The 19223-nt window shown below is 36.8% G+C and overlaps 1 protein-coding gene across 3 annotated transcripts in view; it reads right to left on the reverse strand.

Annotated features, from left to right (window-relative positions):
• The window catches only part of SDCCAG8 (SHH signaling and ciliogenesis regulator SDCCAG8), a 181120-nt gene that overhangs the window by 102835 nt on the left and 59062 nt on the right, over window positions 1-19223 (reverse strand). For all 3 annotated transcript variants that reach the window (XM_089529829.1, XM_089529827.1, XM_089529828.1), the window contains exon 13: window positions 14829-14971. In XM_089529829.1, the coding sequence (XP_089385955.1) occupies window positions 14829-14971 (143 nt within the window). The remainder of the gene's footprint in view (window positions 1-14828; window positions 14972-19223) is intronic.

Here is a 19223-nt window from a genome sequence, read left to right on the forward strand (position 1 = left end):
AAGGACTGTTTTATGTTTCAGCAGACATAGCTTTTGCAACTCCCAGAATTTTAAGATCATCATAGGCTGGACAGCACAAGATATTACTCTCAGGGAGAATGAAAAGACCACCATGTTAAATGGATTGTGGTCTTAATAATCAAATTATTTCAATTTCATTTTTTTATCCATACATGGAAGCAACTGACTTGTCCACAAATGTCATAAAACATATCTCACAAAATCATACCTCATTTTATTGGCCTGAACAACAATTAAAAGCTGGAAAATGCACAATAAGATACTATTATCTCACAACAGAAGACAAGCTTTTGCACGGAACTGATATCTCTCAAATATTGTCAGAATGTAACATTTTCCCACAAAACGGGGGTGGGGGTGGAAAACTAGACATTACTAGACACTGAAGCTAATACTGAAGTCTTATCTTGCTATCATCTTGACTTGGCTTTGCTGAACTACAACATTTTCCTAATCATAACTTTTGTGTGTTAACATTACAAAAATTGACAGACAAAGCAATAGTCTTGTCAATTTAAAAAGTGTTTAAAACACTTTATGTTTTTAGAGCAATGGATGAATGGATTTTAATAGCAACTTTCCAACTAAACTCACAATTACTGTCATTACGCTAAGTGCTTGATATCCCACTGTGCAGTTTTGCTTTCTGGTTTTTTACCTTCTTCCATGCACACTTCTAGCCACTGATTGTACAGCCTTTCAGTGTTTTCTGCCTTTTCCTTTAAATAAACTGGCTCTGGCTCCTTCCATCTGGTTCCCCTTCCGTCAGCAACCCTGCACCTGTTCACACCTCCTCTCCTGTTGGATTCCACTGAACATTTCCTCCTCTGCCAGGGCTATTCTGGCACTCACAACCTTTCTGTCATTCAATCCATCTGTCAGAAGTGAACTTTGTTTACCGCAAGCTTCTGCTTTCTTCTTCAAGATGCAAAGCCCCTCAAGGTCATTCTCAAAAAGAACTGTCGGCATAGATTTAATCCCTAGCAAAAGACAAAGCTGGACAGTTATCTATTTGTAAAAATTACTTTGGGGAATGGAAAAGACAATCAGGAAAAGTAGGAGATGTTTAATGATCATTTTAAAATCCTGCAAAATTTTCATTTCTGCTTACACTACTTTCTATGAAACCTTGTAGAGTACAGTTTACCACTTGGCAAATATGCAATAGACAAAAGGGGAAAGAGTGACAAAAATGCCATAAGAAGGAAGAAGGTACAATACATCTTCAAGTTAAGTAAAATGAGCCAAAAATTAAAAACTAAATCATATAGTAAAAAGAAAGAAGAGCAGAGCAATGAACTAGATCACAATGAAATTATGATTTCAGAATATTTCCTGTTGTAATATTGCCTTTGAGGTAATCATACTTAAGCACAGATTAATTTATGCTAAATATATATCATTCAAAATATTAAAATTAAAATACACAGATTATATTGTAAAGAAAGCTATTTTGTGTGTGATTATCCAGATTGCTATTCAAGTTAACAGAAGTAGCAGTACAGCTACTTTGAGACATTTCATACTGTCAACAGGATCTATTATGCAGAGCTATTCAGGCATGCATCTGCTTTTCAAAAATTGGTTCCGATAGCAACATATACTATTGAATTATTAATTAACTCTTAAACTGTATAACATAGTCAGAACAAGGTTCATCTTACAAAATGTTTTCTTGAGAGATATCCAAATTACAGGATAATTTTCTTCCACAAATAAAAAAAATGTGTCTGAAGGTTAAAAGATACATAATTTCACTTTGTAACTATTTCATAATTTTATCCAACACATTACACAAAACATCAACTTTCAATTGTTCCGGAGTAACATATCATTTCTCTTATATAGTTTGAGGAGATCCTCAAAGTTTTTTTTAAAAAAAGAGCAGCAACAAACTCAAAGCTTTCAAACTAACAAATAATAAATACCTATTCAATTCATGATTTGTTTTTTTTCTTTGATGTATTTACAAAAAAACAACAACACCCTAAAGCTTGCCTTAATATATGTCTCTTCAGTTTTAATTAGTACAGTATAAGATCACAAGAATAAGATGTCTAAAGTTCTTTAGAAAGCTATATTATATAATGGCCTGCCATTATATAATGACATACCACTATCTCATATAGTTGATTTTACCCCTTCTTTTAATTTATGCTCTGCTGATAATATGAAATAGCCATAGTCAGGACAAGAATTCATACACCAGCTGCTCTTCTGCAAAATGCTCTCAGACTACAGGACTAAGACACTCAGTAGTGGGGCAGTTGATGTGGCAATCATGCTATCATGGAAAAATGCATCAATTGAGCTGGGAAGAAGCCTGCTCCATGTCATATCTGAACAGACCAGAGACAGAATAGAGCTACAAGATAGGGAAGAAATAAGTAATCATTTGTTTGTATTTTTGTTGTTGTTGATCACCATCTTTATTTCTATACCATGATAGACCTTGTTCCACAGTAAAACATTAATGGTTTTCATATATCATATTCTCTTATATTACTATATAAAATAGAAAAGGACTGCTTGCTTTTAAATGCTATTATCACAATATCAATGCATCAGCATTCAAATGAATCTAATTTACTTTCAACTTCAAAGCCCAGTCTCTTTTGATCTAGTACTTTACCCTATGCAAGGAAAGAACTTCATGGAGACAATCTCACACAGAGAAACTATGCAGAGGCACTTATTTTCCCAAGAAATGTTCAACACTATAAATTTGCACTTGGGGACTCTGTTTGTTTTCATCCTATCTTATAAATGCAAACATATTTGCAAAAGAAACACACACACACACACACACACACACAGAGAGAGAGAGAGAGACATGGAGCCTCAAAACACTAAACAGAGTATTTTCTGTAATGTCAGAACCTTAAGATCCAGATAAAGCTCTATTAATTTTCCTTTACTGGAAAAGGACCAGTAAAAATAGTATAAATGAAATTGTTTCATATGTTATCAGGTTCATTTACAAATCTTCCTAACTTCAAATAAAGAACAATTAGAGGGCCACAAAGAAAGTATCAGACTATAAAATCTGTTATCCTTTTCAAGAACCAAAAACATCTAAAGATACAGTAACAATTTAACAATTTGTTTAGCTGTTATGTATTCAGAGTGTATTGCCTTCCCACAATAGTTCATTAATGGCTTTGGAAATACTATGATCTCAAGATATTTTTAAAACAACAACTATCTAAACCATTAGACAATAAGAAAGGAACCAACTGACAGTTTATGAAGTATGCAGCAGTAATGATTGTTAGAGGCACAGCCAGAGAAAAAGGAAGCCGATTTACTCCAAATCATTCGATATCTGTCATCATAAAAAAGTGTATAGATTAGAATGCAGAGCAGCTAATGTATTTTTATTTAACTAAAAACCACTTCAGCTATAATAGGACAATCCTACAGCAAGGGTATAGGCCATTTCTCCCCTCTAATTTTGCACACTTTGAAAACAAGAGAGGATTATTAATTGCTGTAGCGCCTTTTTATAAAATTACCTTATGCAAGACCTTCTTTTCAGCTGAGGAAATATTTGTGGTTTGCACAGCTGCAGGACAAAGAACCAAGACATTTTGACAGAATTTCTCAGGAAAAGAAAACAACAACAAAATGCTTGCAAGATCTGGTTACAAATAAGGAGGACAAATGGCAACTTTCAGATCTATTGTAGTCATTCACTAACACGCTGCTGTATCAAATAAGTCTAATTTTTTCTGACAGCCCTAAATTAGATATATTGCAGAAACTGATGCATAAATAGCATATGGCTCCGTTATACCACCTATTTCAAATCCCCATAACGTTTCTTCCCCTCCCCACTGAAAATGAATAATTGAGCCAAGCCATAAACCTTCTGCAAAGAAAAAAATATACAAGTTGAAATACAGAGGCAGAGGCTGCAATTTTCTTTGTTGAACAAAGAGATGTATCATCCATATCTACTTATTTCTCTTCAAAGTATTTTATCATTCATCCTGGTCATTTAGCAATGATAATCAACTGAGGCAATAGATCGATTATTTCAGTAGCATTTTTTAAAATTTCCTTCCAACATCTTCCATATTGTGTTCAGCTTTAACATTTCACCTTCTACAGTTATTTTTCTTACAGACATGTCAACAAGGTTATACTTTAGAGGAAGCCCTTCTGGACTCAGTGGGAATTACCTCTTAGCAAATGTAAAGGACTGCACTACAAATTTGCAAGCTTACTGTCAGTGATTTGATAAACTTAGGGGATGAGCAACTTCAAAAATTAAATCATGTTACAAGTTGCAGAAATTATAGTGGTGCTTGCTTTTGAAAGGGCACATAGAAAATATTACAAACTCAATATACTCTCATACAGGTCCTAGTCCCAACACATGACGAGTGTGTACAAGTGATAACCACTACTCTGTCTGGATGAACAGCTTGCTTAAATGTATATCAAGATTAAACATATTTTAATTAACAAAGGCAAAACATACTAAGCACATACAATAAGCTTTACAGTATGTACAGAAGTATGGGTTTTCCCATGAAGCAAATATCTTCAAGAATACAGGATTGATTCATCAGTGGATTTATACATTTCTTGTGCTGCAATTATTTTTAGAGAAACTGCTCAGTTAACAAAAGTTTTTGTGTGTGTTTTTGCAGTAAAAAGGCATTGCAAGGTCTTATATCAGACCAATGGGCACACCACTGTAAACATCATGGAACTCTGCTGCTATCCTGCAGTTTCCCTCTCCGTGGTCAGTCTTCCCAGCTGCCCTATCTGTTACTGTCTGATTAGTTCTGCTAAGGAGCCCCTCCCATGCCAGCTTTCAGTGCCATCTGTTCTACACAAGATGGCTGCTGCCCAGCAACCTAACACTGCCCTCCTACCTGGCACCCGGCTATCGTCCTTACCCCAAAGTGCTAACACAGGTTCTCACTGCTGGCAGAGTCAGGATTTCATTACTACTACTTTGACAAGTGCAGGGTTGTTTGTAATTTCTCTTTTATCCTGATTTTGATTGTACAACCACCTCCCACTGATTCAGTTTGCTTCAGTTTTGTTGCTCACAGATTTTACTCTCCACATTAATCTCCCTCTGGCATGTTACTGCATCTGTTCCCTTTTTTATTATTAATTTTCAAATTCCCACCATTTTTGACAAAAAAAGGAGGTAATCTACACTCTGCTTCTGCCCATTTCATTTTCTTTAATTTGGAAGATAAGTATGAAAGCATGCCAAAGAAGTTAATTCTCCGTTAACAGTTTATTTTCTGGCATCCCTATGCCTTTGTATATGAAAAACAGATAGGAATAAATGTTGACTAAACCACAAGCAATCCTAAATTTAATGAAAAATAAACATATAAAACAGAAGCTAAGGAGTTTAGCATTCAAGCTATCTAGATTCAGGGTTTTATATCTCTCTTTAATAATAAGTTTCTATTTAATATTTTTTGGAAATTAGATACTAAAAATACTTTAATTTGTTCCAATATATTTTCCATTGATATTACTGATTATAATTTTAATGATAAGTATTTGTGATATTTTGTCAATAAAATTCTCTAGATTGCTGGAATTTTGCACACCACTTATACACATAACTAAAGTTCTGCTATGCCTTTAAAAAAAGAATCCCAACTTGCTTCTTTGTAACAGTTATTATTTAGGAAACAATACAAATAACTTAGTTAACAGGTATCTATAATAACTGCATATTAGTGCAAGTCCTAATACGATCGATTGTTAACATACAAGTGGATAAATTTCTTTTAAAGAAACAATAGAATGTATGTATGTATGAAACCACTTGTATGTCATAAACACAAATAATTTTATTTCTCTAGCAAATAAGACGTAAAAAAATATCAAATCTTAAGCAACTTGGTTATGTTGCAAGGATCTGGGCAGTACAATCATAGCTTTAATTTATGTATCTTATTCATTATACATGGACTTCAACTGATGCCAGTGAAGCTGTTCAAAACGTGCTAGAGGCTACTAGAAGTACCGATAAGCAGTAGGTATTTTGAAGATAAAAACAATGCAGTGTTCCTAATCACCATTGTATGTCCTTCAAAACCACTGCCATCAAATATTTGATTTTCAAAAGATTTTTTGGCTTATTAATCATCAAGTGTCATTGGGTATTTTTAAAATGATGAAATGTAATGTGACCAACAACTGCTAGTATAATGATATGGGTTAATTTGACATGAGTACAGTGTCTGTTCTGGAGTTTAAAACCAAACATTATAATCTGGTAAGAATGGATCCCAGTTAGAATGCTCAAATAGGGCATAAAGCATACAGAGTTTGTCTTGTGCCATTGCCGCAGAATGTTCACAAAAGCAACAATGTATGCTTTTTAAAAATCATTAGAGATTACACATTTCAGTTGTCAAAAATTATAAAATAGTCTGATGACTGGTGGTTGGGTTGTCATTGTTTTTTAATAATAGTATGCTTTGGAGTCTCCCAGATAAATGGAGAATCACTGGTGCTCTTTTCATTATTGTGGTCTTACTTTTTGGTTGTGGTGCAAGTTTGCCATCTTATTTATAAAGTAGTGCAAGACTTACAAAGCAGCCACTGCTGCTTCCTACAAAAGTTGGTTAGGCTAAATTTATTTGAGGCCTAGATTCCACAGCACTAGCAGTTCAAGTGGTATCAAAGTGGATTATTTCCTCAGTGCGATACAGCTCTAGTCAGTTCTTTCTGTTTTTTGCATCTGGTACTGCTTCTTCAAAGTAAGTTACAAGGGGCAGAAAGCAGGGAGGCCAGGCAAGAGAGGAGAGGAAGCAAAGAAATTTGCCATTCCTGGAACTCTGCTGCTTGAGGTGGTTATGTCACTCTGCTTACTGGCTAGACCGGATGAGTGTGGCACTCAGAACTAGGCATAATATTCTAAATGTGGACTAACACAGAATAGAGAATTATTACTGCCATGATCTGGACCCTATGCTTCTGTTAAAGTAGTCAAAGACTTCAGTGTGTGTGTGTGTGTGTGTGTGTGTGTGTGTGTGTTAACAGCTACACCACAGTACTAACTCATATTCAGCTCCTGATCTTCTAAGAAACCTAGACCAATTTCACAGGTACCACTATGAAACCAAACCTCCCCCACATGCTTTTGATTGTTGACTCATGTGTAATACTCTACACTGACCTACACTGTTTACCCAATTGTAAGACCACGTTTACATTTATTTCCTTACTTTGGGTCCAATGTTGCAGCCTGTCAAGATCCCTTCGAAATGTGATTTTGTCTTATATTGGATTTTAAGGATTTTATGGAAAAGGAAATTTATGTAAGTAAACAGAGTTAGTAAACAGTATCAACAGTATACGGGAGGATACTGGTATTTAGCCTTAGGAAGGGTTAGGTCAAGTGGACTAGATAGTAACAAGTAATAGTTGTAGTAGTAGTAGAGAGTTGATGAAAAGAATTCATAAAAGACTATATGAAGAATTAGTTTAGTTATTTATAGGATTTTGCTATATAATAGTTTTATAACTTTGTAGAAGTGTATGTTTTAGATTTTGTTATGTTTGAAATAAAAATTAAAAAAAAAAGAAATGTGATTTTGTCTTTTCCGCTATTGACTATTCCTCCTATATTCGTTTTACTTCTATATCTTATCCAGGTCATTTATAAAAATGTACAAAAGCACAGGACCTAATCTTCCCTCCAATCTGATACAGAGTCATTAACGAACACTCACTTAATTCAGTTACTCACCAGCTGTTGATCTACCTAACTACGTTTAGCACAAAAACTTCCTTTCACAGTCTTGTCAACAAGGATGTAATGTGAAACTTTATCAAATGGCCTGGTACAGATGGGACTATTGGGCGCCCTCATCACGTGCTAGAGGTTGGCCAAGGGCACTCCACCCACATATGCCTCAACCCTAGCACGTGACTAGGGCGTAACAATGGCAGCATCCTATACAGATGGGCACCATTGTTACGTGCAGGACACTTAGCATCTGCACGCTGCGGCGCCATTATGATGTTGTGAGTGCGCCATTGGCGCACTGTGACATATTCACACCGCAAGAAGAACCTGCTTTTTGTGGGTTCTTTTTGCTTCATGGGGAAGTCCCGCGGTCTGTAGGCTGCGGATTCCCTGTGGAGCAAAACTAGGTGCTGATAGACCACCGTTTTTGGGCAGTCTGTACTGGGCCGAATGTTTTCCTGAATTCAATATGTACTATGTTTACTGATTTTCCTAATACTGACTATTCAAACAAACAAACAAATTGGTATTCCTAAAATGCTCACAGAACAATTACTTAATAATTTCCCCCCATAATTTTGACTAGTATCACTACTTAAATAACTAATCTGCAGTTTCTTGGATGTGTCTTTTCATAGGGGTATTTGTTCATTTCCAGACCTTCAGAATGTCCCCTTTATTCCAGATTTATCAGCAGTAGCTTGGAAATATTCACACAAACTCTTGCAGCATAAAAGCTGCAGTATAGTTCATATGGTCTTACATTCTAACTTGTTTAAAATATTTGACTCTTCTCTAAGCACCTGCTTACCTACCATGGGCTTCAAGTTTTTCTTTAGTCCACAATTGCAGAATGGTTAAAAAAGAGAAGTGGCTTGAGTGCTGGACTATGACTTTGGAGACCAGAGTTTGATTTACCACTTGGTCATGAACCCCACTGGATGACCTTGGTCAAGTCACACAATCTCAGCTTCAGGGGAAGGCAATGACAAACCTGCTCTGAACAAATCTTGCCAAGAAACCCTTGTGGTAGGATGAGATGTGTTCATCCAACCATTAAAAAATTCAAACAAAAGAAAGTTCACCACCTTCTGTGGCACCATCAAACAGCTATCACTGTCAGGAAGTTATTCGTCATGATTAATTGGACTGTCAGTCCTCTTATTTTCAATCCTTGTAGTTTGAGTCATTCCATCTTTAATCTGATGGCCCTTCAGATTTTTAAAGATGGCTATCAAATTACCTTTCAATCTTTTCCTTTCCAGGTAACTTCCCGCAACCATTCTGCTGAAAACTGCTCTTTTTTGCCCATCTGTTTTGGGCCTTAGTTCCTCTTTACCATTCAACATTTCACCATCTACACTAAACAATATACTTATTGTTTCTTTGCCTTCTGGGACAATTCAACGAGTAGCTTGTATTGGGTGCAATGCAGTGAAACAAGAATTGTCTTGATGTGTTTTCTCTAACCTGACCTGCTAGGATATGGACAGAATCTGGATTAGATAAATGTTCTGAAGTATCAACAAGTTCATTTGCAAGTTATGCAAATTAGAATTATATGAAAAAGCCAAGCCTGAAACAGCAATGCCTATTACTAGGCAGCAATTCCTGCCTAGTTCAATGTTAATTGGAAAAAAAGCTATCTTGAATATCAGTTTGAGTACTGAGAAGAAATACTGATTCAAATAATTTGTATAACAGTGACAAAATTTATTTTCCCTTAATAATGAAAGCTGCCACAGGTTTAGCCAATTCTTCTTCTTCTTGTCCCAGTTAACTGGAACAATTAATGGGAGGAAAGTCAAAGGGGAAGAATGGAAATTGATTATAATTCGTTGCCTCTTCATTCTAGCCTCCACAGAACAAAGAACATTCCATAAATACTGTGGCCATAATTAGATACGCCTTCATGTTTTCTGAACTTAAATCAAGCCACTGCTAAGGTGACCTACAAAGAATGGCTTCATCTGCTCTATCAGCTTTTACTTCATTCTTCTTCACAATGTTTCTGTTTCTACTAGAAGCAAAAATAAGTCTCACTTAACTTAAAAGAATTTACTCCCTGATGTATGTGTATATGAGAGGTGCAGTGGCTTAGTGGTTAAGGTGTCAATTCTGACGATAGGAAGATCAGAAGGTTGGCAAGTTCAATGTTCTAGTGCTGCATGATGGAGAGAGCTCCTGTCATTAGTCCTAGCTTCTGCCAACCTAACAGTTCAAAAGCATGCAAATGCAAGTAGATAAATAGATACCACTTTGGTGGGAAGGTAACAGCATTCAAGGCAGTCATGCTGGCCACATAACCACGAGAGCAGTCCTCGGGCAACACCAGCTCTTTGGCTTAATAATAGAGATGAGCACCACCCCCTACAGTTGGTTACGACTACATATTCATGTCAAGGGCTACTTTTACCTTTATATGTGTATAGTGAGCCAGTATGGTGTAGTGGTTTGAGCATTAGACTATGATTCTGGAGACCAGGATTTAAAACCCCACTCAACCATGGAAACCCCTTGTGCAAGTCACACTCTTTCAGCCACAGAGGAAGGCAATGGCAAACCCTCTCTGAACCAATCTTGCCAAGACAACCCTGTGATTGATTTGTATTAGGGTTGCCATAGGTTTCATCTGCATCAGTTGGAAGTGTTGTAGCATCAGCACTAGGATAATTGTGAAGGAAGGCTGGAAAAACATAGACTTTTGGTGTCGGGTTGCAGCAATACCTCAGCAGTAAATAATACAGTATACCTAGAGCCAGGGAAGAGCAGGATTCTATTCTAGCAAATCAGAGTGCAGTTTTGTGGACCTGCCTGCCATAGACAAGGTGAATAGCAACTGTCTCCAGTATTCCTTACAGAGCATCTATGAATTACTAAACAGAGAGAAAGGGCTAGAACCTCCATCATGTTAAAAATGCATAGATCTAGACGTTGGCCATCAAAATGGAAATCATGTGGAGGCTGCTGAAAAGAAAGTCATCCCCAGATGCCTTTCGGAAGAAGCTTTCAAATGGTCACTAGAAGGCTCAAATGTTTTTGTTTTCTTATGGAAAGCTTACCTGACTTAACTGTTTCATTTTACACATGCTTATTCTTAGTTTTGAATTAAAAAGTTTGCTGAAACATATTAAGACAAGAACTCTTGTGTGTTGCTAAAAACAGTTGTTTGGAAAAATGTTAAAACAGTGCTGGGAGAAAGTTATTGGTTGTTTCCCCCTCTGTTCAAAGTGGAGCTCAGAAAACCTTCCTTGATTGTACTACAACTTCCATAGTTCTTTTTTTTAAAAAAAGCTTGCTAAGCAGCTAAAATCAGAGCTAAGAAAAGTTTTGTTTTATTTTCACTGCAGTTTGGAAAACCAGGTTTACAACCAGATATTTTCTCATTTGTCAGACTTTATTTTTTTTATTTGAATGTCATGATCTGAGCAATTGTGGTTAATATTTAGCATACCAAGCTTGATGACTGCACCAGGGACTGTCACAGGAGGGCAAAGCAGATGGGGCAGAAGGAGCAGCCAGAAGCCGCTCCCACCCCAATCACTGTGAGACCACTGCAGAATCATGGCAACCAGATATCGTGGTTCCAATAGCGGCAGCTGCTGTGATCCCAAACAGGCCACAAAAAGGAGCAGTAAAAAACGCTCCTTTTGCGGCTGGATTTGGGCTGCATTAGGCAGCCCCAGCACTGCTTCTGTGCGATATGAAGGCATGTGTCATGTGCATGCTCTGCCTCTGGATCAGACCGATGCTGGCCCTTTGGGACATCTGTTTGAGGCCTTAGTCTCAAGTTTTGCTCCTGAAATCTCAGGGATGCATACTCCTGATAGTCAACTCGAATAGTTAGGCAGGCAAAAAAAACCCCAAAACCCTCATCAGCTTGCCTTTAGACAGCATAACAGAGAGGGAAAAACCAAAAGGTGATTGAATATACGAGGCAACTATGCTTTGGTGAGTTAACAAGAAAGAAAGAGAAAAAGAGAAAGCAGAAACAGGGAATATGGAAATGAGTAATGGCAGAAGAAGAGCAAGTAAGGAAAGTGTCTGGTAGGTCTAAAGATACAGTAGCCTTTATCAGGAATTTAATCTTCCCCCTTCCAGTGAGAGCCAGTGTGGTATAATGCTTAGACTAGAACTCTGGGAGATCACAGTTTACATCCCCTTCGGCTATGGAAACCCTATAGGTGACCTTGGCCAAGCCCCACTCTTTCAGCCTCAGAAGAGGGCAATAGCAAGCCTGCTGTAAACAAACTGTGTCAAGAAAACCCCATTATAAATTTCCAACACACACCACCACTACCACCATCGCCAACAAAAACAATTCCACATTGCCACAACAAAATGATGAATCAATAAATTTAGTTATTAGAACAATATTACAGAAAATAAGGAAAATATACTTTGCATTTAAAAAAACATCCAGTGCAGTTGGAAATCAGCCTGTGAAAAAACAAAGAAATTCACAAAATCCCCAAGTCTTTGGGAAAATGTTTGGAAGATGGAACACAGGTGTCATTTGACCCCTAATAAAATAGCAAAAATGTATAAAACAGGCCCAGGAACTTGTTGGAAGTGTGATAATGCACCCGGAACTTGGATTCATGTATGGTGGAAATGTCCAAAACTAAAACTTTACTGGAAAACCATACATAGAGAAATTGAACAGATGTTACAAATTAAGTTTGAAATGTGTTCCGAAATGTATTTGTGAAACATGTTAGACAAACTTTCCACACAAACCAAGATCAAGCACGGTAGAATCTTACTATATTTAGTAACCGCCACCAGAACTACATTAGCCCAGTTTTGGAAAACTCATGAGACACCTGATCTTGAAATATGGTGGGAGAAAGTTTTCGAAATGAGGGAGATGGACATTTTAACAGGTCGTTTATCTCATAAAGACACTACAGTAATAGAAAAAGAGTGGGACCCGATATTGACAAAGTGCAGGTATAGACAATAAAGGGTGCAGATTACGATATAACAAACGCATCTTATGTAATCATACATTTGATCAGACTTTAATTAGTAATATACTTCGAGGTAACAAGAAAACAGTGAATAAGGGAAAAAAGAGAAGTGAGACAACACAATGTACAGAGTTGAGAGTTGATTGCAAGGCAACTATGGAAATATCTGTACAATTTTACAATGTATTCTCTGAAACCATGAAAGGGTATATATCTCTAACATGGTGAAACGGAAACTCTTTTTTTAGCTCTATGTAAATAAAACGTTTTATAAAAATAAAAATTAAAAAAAATCCAGTGCAAGAGTGGGGAAAATGTGGACCCCACTTTTGTGGCACCCAAAGTCCCCCAGTATTCCCCCCCCAAGCTTTCTAAAATGGCCATTTAAAAAATCAGCAAGATTTTTGAGTGAAAATTGCACCCAAAGCCTCTTCTAAATTCATGCCAACCCACCCTTAAAAAAACCCTTTCCTTCCTGCCCATTTCTTCCCTTTCTCTTTAAAAATGGTAATAGGAAATTACACTATAACACTTTTACCTACCATTTTGAAGAAGCAAAAAAAAAAAGGGGGGGGTATATAGTGTGTTTGGGTGGGATTCTGGTCCACAGGGAGGTTGGAAGGTGGAAATTGGCCCTCTGTCCCGCACATTTGCCCACACCAACTTACAGGTATACATTTTTTAGATCTAGGAGAAATTTTAATACTTAAGATTATACAAATTTAGCCATAAGAAAGCAGAACTAAAGATCACTGTCAAATCCATTCCATTATCTACAGGCATTCAAAGCACAATTCTAAAGAATGAAAAATATCAAGCTTATGCAATACTGAATTAATATTGTTTAATCATTAATTTTGGCAAATCGGAATTGCATATCATTCGGCTGCTCAACTTAATTAGGCTCTTAGTGTACCTTATTAAGAGTGTGGAAGTTTTTTTCACAAAATCTATCTACAGTTTGGATTTTCTCCAAGACACCACAGCAATTCATAACTTGTATGATAAGCCTTAGGAAGGAAATTGGTAAACCATTTGGTTAGCTATCACAACAAATCATTATAAAAGAAGTCCTGCAAAATCCAAACTTTTGCTGTCTTAACAACTTACCCCAAACTTTTTTCAAGTTCATTAACCTCTAGTATATTTGTTCTCTAAATACAGACTGTGAGAAGGGTGTTTTTCTCCCCATCTGCTACTATCCCAAGATCTATATTTACACTATATATATATTTTTTTAAAAAAAGAAGAAGATGGTGTGATCACTTAAGGGGCATACTATGATATCCCAAATGAACCACATAAAAGTGTGTGTGTGTGTGTGTGTGTGTGTAGCCACCCACCCAATACTTATATTCCTATCCATCTGAAACTACAACTGTTAATGCTTCCCTTGCACACTTTTAAATACAGACTTTATCCTATTATAGATAGGCTTTATGTCCCTGAAGGATTTTAAGTAAAAACTACTTTATGTTACGGGTTAAACTACTTAACAAAAAGTATCAGGAATAAAATAATTACACTCAGCAAATTTGAGCATGTGTCACTGTAATAGAGCTGCTGTCAAGAAAAAGAAAAATCATCAGTTTCAGCAGTTTTTGGAGTAAATACTTGCTAAACTATCACTTAACCATTGTTGTTGGTGTTTTGACAAGAGATACAACTGTTTTATATATCATCAGTTTTCTCTGGAAACTATAAAGGTATCCAGCTGTAACAGCTAAGCAGGAAAATGATGGTTATTTCCCACTTTTATTTATTAATATGGAATTAGATAACATGCTATACAATCTCAATCTTTCCCTACATAGATTCAGGGAATTAGAGAATAATAAGTTTGTGTGTATAATGTTTAAACCACTTGAGTTGCACGAAGATGGCAATTGGCATCTTACTTATTTGAAAGAATATTGGTGAATAGATTTTGCTGCTATCACATTCCTTTCATCTGGATATTTTGTTCATTACAGCTAATGTGCCTGAAAGCTGAGCACTCAAGTCAATCTGTAATGACTATGGAAAAAGCTGTAATGACAAAGTAGTATCATCAAACTGAAAGTGATGGTGAGACCAAATAGAAAAAGTGTTACCTGGTAAGGTGCAGTTGGTGCTCAGCTTTTCCTAGCAATTCTGTTAATTTCAGACATTCATCCTTTGCACCTGCAATATCCTGGTGTGCTTGTTCCAAACGTTGTTTATTTTGATTAAACTCTGCTTGTAATTTCATTATTTCCTTAAAAATACATAAAGAACAGCAAAAACGATTATAACAATGAAACTGAATGAATTAATTAAATGAATTTATAAATCCAAAATATCAGCACATATTTACATTTTAACATGAACTGAAAGGAATCATTTATTTATATTCTGCCTGCAACAATAAAAAATTAAATTTCGAAATGAATTTGGAAACACAGAGCCACAAAGTACATTAGCATTATTCATTAAGTCATATATTTTTTGTAACAATTACACCAGCACCCCAATAACAGTACTACTTTCTTTAGGTCAGTATAGATTCTCCAGTCTTAAATAAATGAAAATGTACAAATAAATTCTGCAGTCACAATAATTATACACAGAAAATATAAGTTTAATATTGTAATACAACTTGTATATCTTTTTAAAAAATGGTAACCCTCATGTTAGTCTCCCCCCTTTTTTTTTAAAGTTAGGGGTACATTAAGGATTCTGTTATTCTTGTAGTTTGTAGGCAGAGCACTTAAAGATATTGCTTGTTTTCACTTACCCTACCCCAGTTCCCCCTTGACAATCTGATTGTGAAACACATACACACAAACAATATATACAGCATATAGTATTTATTTAAAATGAAAAATAAAACATAATTTGACAACTGTCAAATATCTTCATAATTCCACACTACAGCCATACATATAAGCTCCCATCATTTTCTCAAGGGAAATATATGAAGTGAACAGATGGGCTTTATTCTATCCCCTGAAGATAAATCAGCTCAGGTTCTGTCGGACCAACAAAAAAGCAAATTCTGTCATGTTTGCTGAAAATGGCCTCCATCTACCTGTCAGATATTTAAAAGCAAGGACTTCAGGAAGTACTGTAGTTGTTAATCTTAGTAGTGTTCAGAGGGCAAAAAGCTTCTCAGTCAGTTTGGAGCCAGGCAAACCAAGGTAAATGTTTTAAGATTTTTTAAAACCTCGTTACTTTTACACAGAAAAAGATAGTGTACACAACATGTCAAACATTAGTGTTTAACATCTTCTTATCAAGTAATGTTTCATTTAAAAAAAAGATTCTACTTTGCAATTGCTATTTCTATGGGTAACTAACAGAAAGAGGAGTAACAGTGATGAAGTTAGTGAGAAAAATAGGTTTTAGTAAATAATCTCATGTTGTACAACAAGAGAAGAGGACAAAAAAATTACACTGGCACCTCCATAATTGGCTATTCATATTTATAAATGGATTTCACATGTACCAATTGCCACTCAATAAGAAGGCATAAAAACAGAAGGAAAGGATAGCTCCACTATACACTGATTTCAAAGAAGGGAAAAAGCAATAGCTATGAATGGATAGCTAATATTTTCTTATGGACTGTCATGTCACATACATTGTGCAAAACTGTTAGTTACCTAACAAGTCAGCATATTATGTGTGTCTGTAATATGTATGCCCTCAAATCTAACAATTCTAAAGTACTAAAATCTTGACAAATACAGGATACAGAAGGTGTGGAAACTAGCATTAAATATAAAGTGAAGTCCTTTCAAACAATGCTACTCGTTATGGTGGTGGTCCATGATCTATCAACCGTTAATCCCTGTAGAATTTCCAGGAAGGAAAAAACCAAGAGAATCCAATGGGCATAAATATGATACTGGTGTTAGGAACACTGGGACAAAATTGCTGGAACCTCACATTCAACACATTGAAATGCACTGCTTTCAGGTAGACTTGGAAAACAGGGGTGTTTCATGTGGGTGTGGAAGAAGAGACAGCAGAAGGTGAATTTGGGACTGTGGGATTAAACCTCCCCAGTCCCAGAGAGTTTTTTGAGAGAGTTTATTGGATCAAGGGTGAGTGAGGATCAGTTGGAGGATGCCCATTTGTTTTGTTTTGAGCCTACTGGAAACTTGACTGTGTGAGTAGTGTCTACTGTAGTTTGGTGACCATTTGTCTGTTGGGTCAAGGCTGACCTCTTCTGTGAGCTGTGTGGAGGTGTCCTTGTTAGCACTCTATTGTCCTATTGGATGTAGCCCCAGGCCCCCATCCTGAGCACCTGGTCCCAGGAAGGAGGGACTATTGCTCAGAAGACGTGAGTCAGAGACTCGGTTGGGGGAGCTAGTAGCCAGTAACTGGATATATCTGCAGTCTCAGTCTCCAGATCTTGACAAACAGAAATGTTTTGTGTGGGTGTTTAGTGGGGGAAGCCCAGAGTCCTGTTTCAGTGTGTACTTGAGACTACCGATATGGATAGTGAGGGAGCTGCTGCAGTCACCTGCAACAACTGTGGTATGTTTTTGTTCTTTACAACGGATGTAAATAACTTCACCATATACCCTTGACCAAAGAACGATACACTCCTATCTGGGATGGTTGTCCTCTTCCACTGAGTACGTAGCTTTGGGAGGGCCGCACATAGAGCGGTGAGGGAGGATGGGGACACCCGCCTAGCCAGCCAGATCAGCCGAATCAACCCTGGCGATCAATGGGGTGACAGATATCACAGCCAGATCACCCTCATATCCAATGATACCAATGATACTGCGAGGCACAGCCTTCAGAATATCATAAGGGATTATTAGGATCTGGGTAGGAAAGCTGAAAATGCTGGCTGCACAGGTTGTTATCTCTTCTCCCAGTTAAAAGGCATGGTCCAAGAAGGGAAATGAAAATAGCAGTAAACAACTGGCTCCACAGATGGTGTCACTTAAAACAATTTGGCTTCTTGGACCATGGCCTGCAGTTTCAGGAGGGAAGACTTCTGACAAGGGATGGTTGCACCTCATACCAGTTGGCAGAGACATTTTTGCCAAGAGTCAAAAACTTGATCAGGTAGACTTTAAACTTAGTTCCCGGGGGGAGAGGGGAACAGTATTCTGGAGAGCAGGAGTTTATCAAGGGCTGGAAATACTAGCCAAATAGTTATTGAGAGAACAAGGCAAATAGTGCAAGGGCCCAAAAGAGGAAGGGGGGAAAACTTTACATAGGCAGCAAGGGGGGGATGTCCCATGGTCTCCTAGATGTCTCTACACAAATGCACAGAGCATGGGAAATAAACAAGAGAAAAATTAAACACCTAGCACAACAAACCAAATACAGTATTAATTGAAACCTGATGGGATGAATCTCATGATTGGAATCTCATGAGAGGAGTATATTATTGTTAAGAAACATAAATCAAACAGGGAAGGATGAGGAGTAGCATTATATGTCAGGGATGTTTACACCTGTGAAGAGATTTACTTACAGTAAATCCTGGAAGCCAGCTAGGCATCTGGATAAAAATTAAAGAGGAAAAAAACAACAGGGATGTTATTGTGGGAGTCTACTACACACACAGACCCAAGCCAGGAATTGGATCATGCCTTTTTAGAACAGATAACCACACACTGCGAAAGGTGAAATGTTGCAGTGATGGGTGACTTCAACTATCCTGATATTTGTTGGAAGTCAAACTCAGCCAAGAACATAAAATCCAGCAAATTCCTCACTTGCCTCAAAGACAATTTCATTGTCCAAAAGGTGGAAGAGGCAACTAGGGGATCAGCTATTTTAGATCTGATCCTAATCAACAGGGATGACCTGGCTAATAGAGTAAAAGTAGCAGGATCCTCAGGTGACAGTGATCACATTCTCCTGGAATTTGTTACACAGTAGAAAGAGGAAGTCAAGCATAGTCAGACACACATTCTAGACTTTGGGAAAGCTGATTTCAGAAAACGTAGGGAAATACTGGGGATGATCACATGGTCAGGAATACTAAAAAAGAAGGGAGTTAAGGACAGATGGGAGTTTTTCTTTTTTCTTTTCTTTTATTTATTGATTAAAAACAACATACATTGAAATTCCAACAAATCTGGTGTATCTCTATTACATCTTATTATCTGTTGTCCCAAACAATTACAATCACATATACCACATATAATCCATCCTTGCTTTCATTTCTCTTATTCACGTAATCCACCATAACTCATTATTCTATTTATTTATGTTATCACCCTTCTAGATTTCTTTTTCACTCATGTAATGTAATTATCATATTATTGCTTTCTGTTTAAATGCCAGTATTTTTTCAAAAAGCCACCTATAATCGTCCAATCATCCACCTCTTTTTGTTTTTTGTTTTTTAATATCAATGTCAACGCGTCCATATTCTTTAAGTCCAGTACTTTTTGTAACCATTCCTCTATGTCAGGTATTATCTTATTCTTCCAATTTTTTGCTAACAGTATTCTAGGAGCTGTTATGAGGTAAAGCATAATTCTCCAGTATTT

Source organism: Sceloporus occidentalis, unplaced genomic scaffold (assembly GCF_023333645.1).
Source record: "Sceloporus occidentalis isolate IW3139 unplaced genomic scaffold, rSceOcc1.0.p SCAF_6, whole genome shotgun sequence".
Taxonomy (NCBI): Eukaryota; Metazoa; Chordata; class Lepidosauria; order Squamata; family Phrynosomatidae; genus Sceloporus; species Sceloporus occidentalis.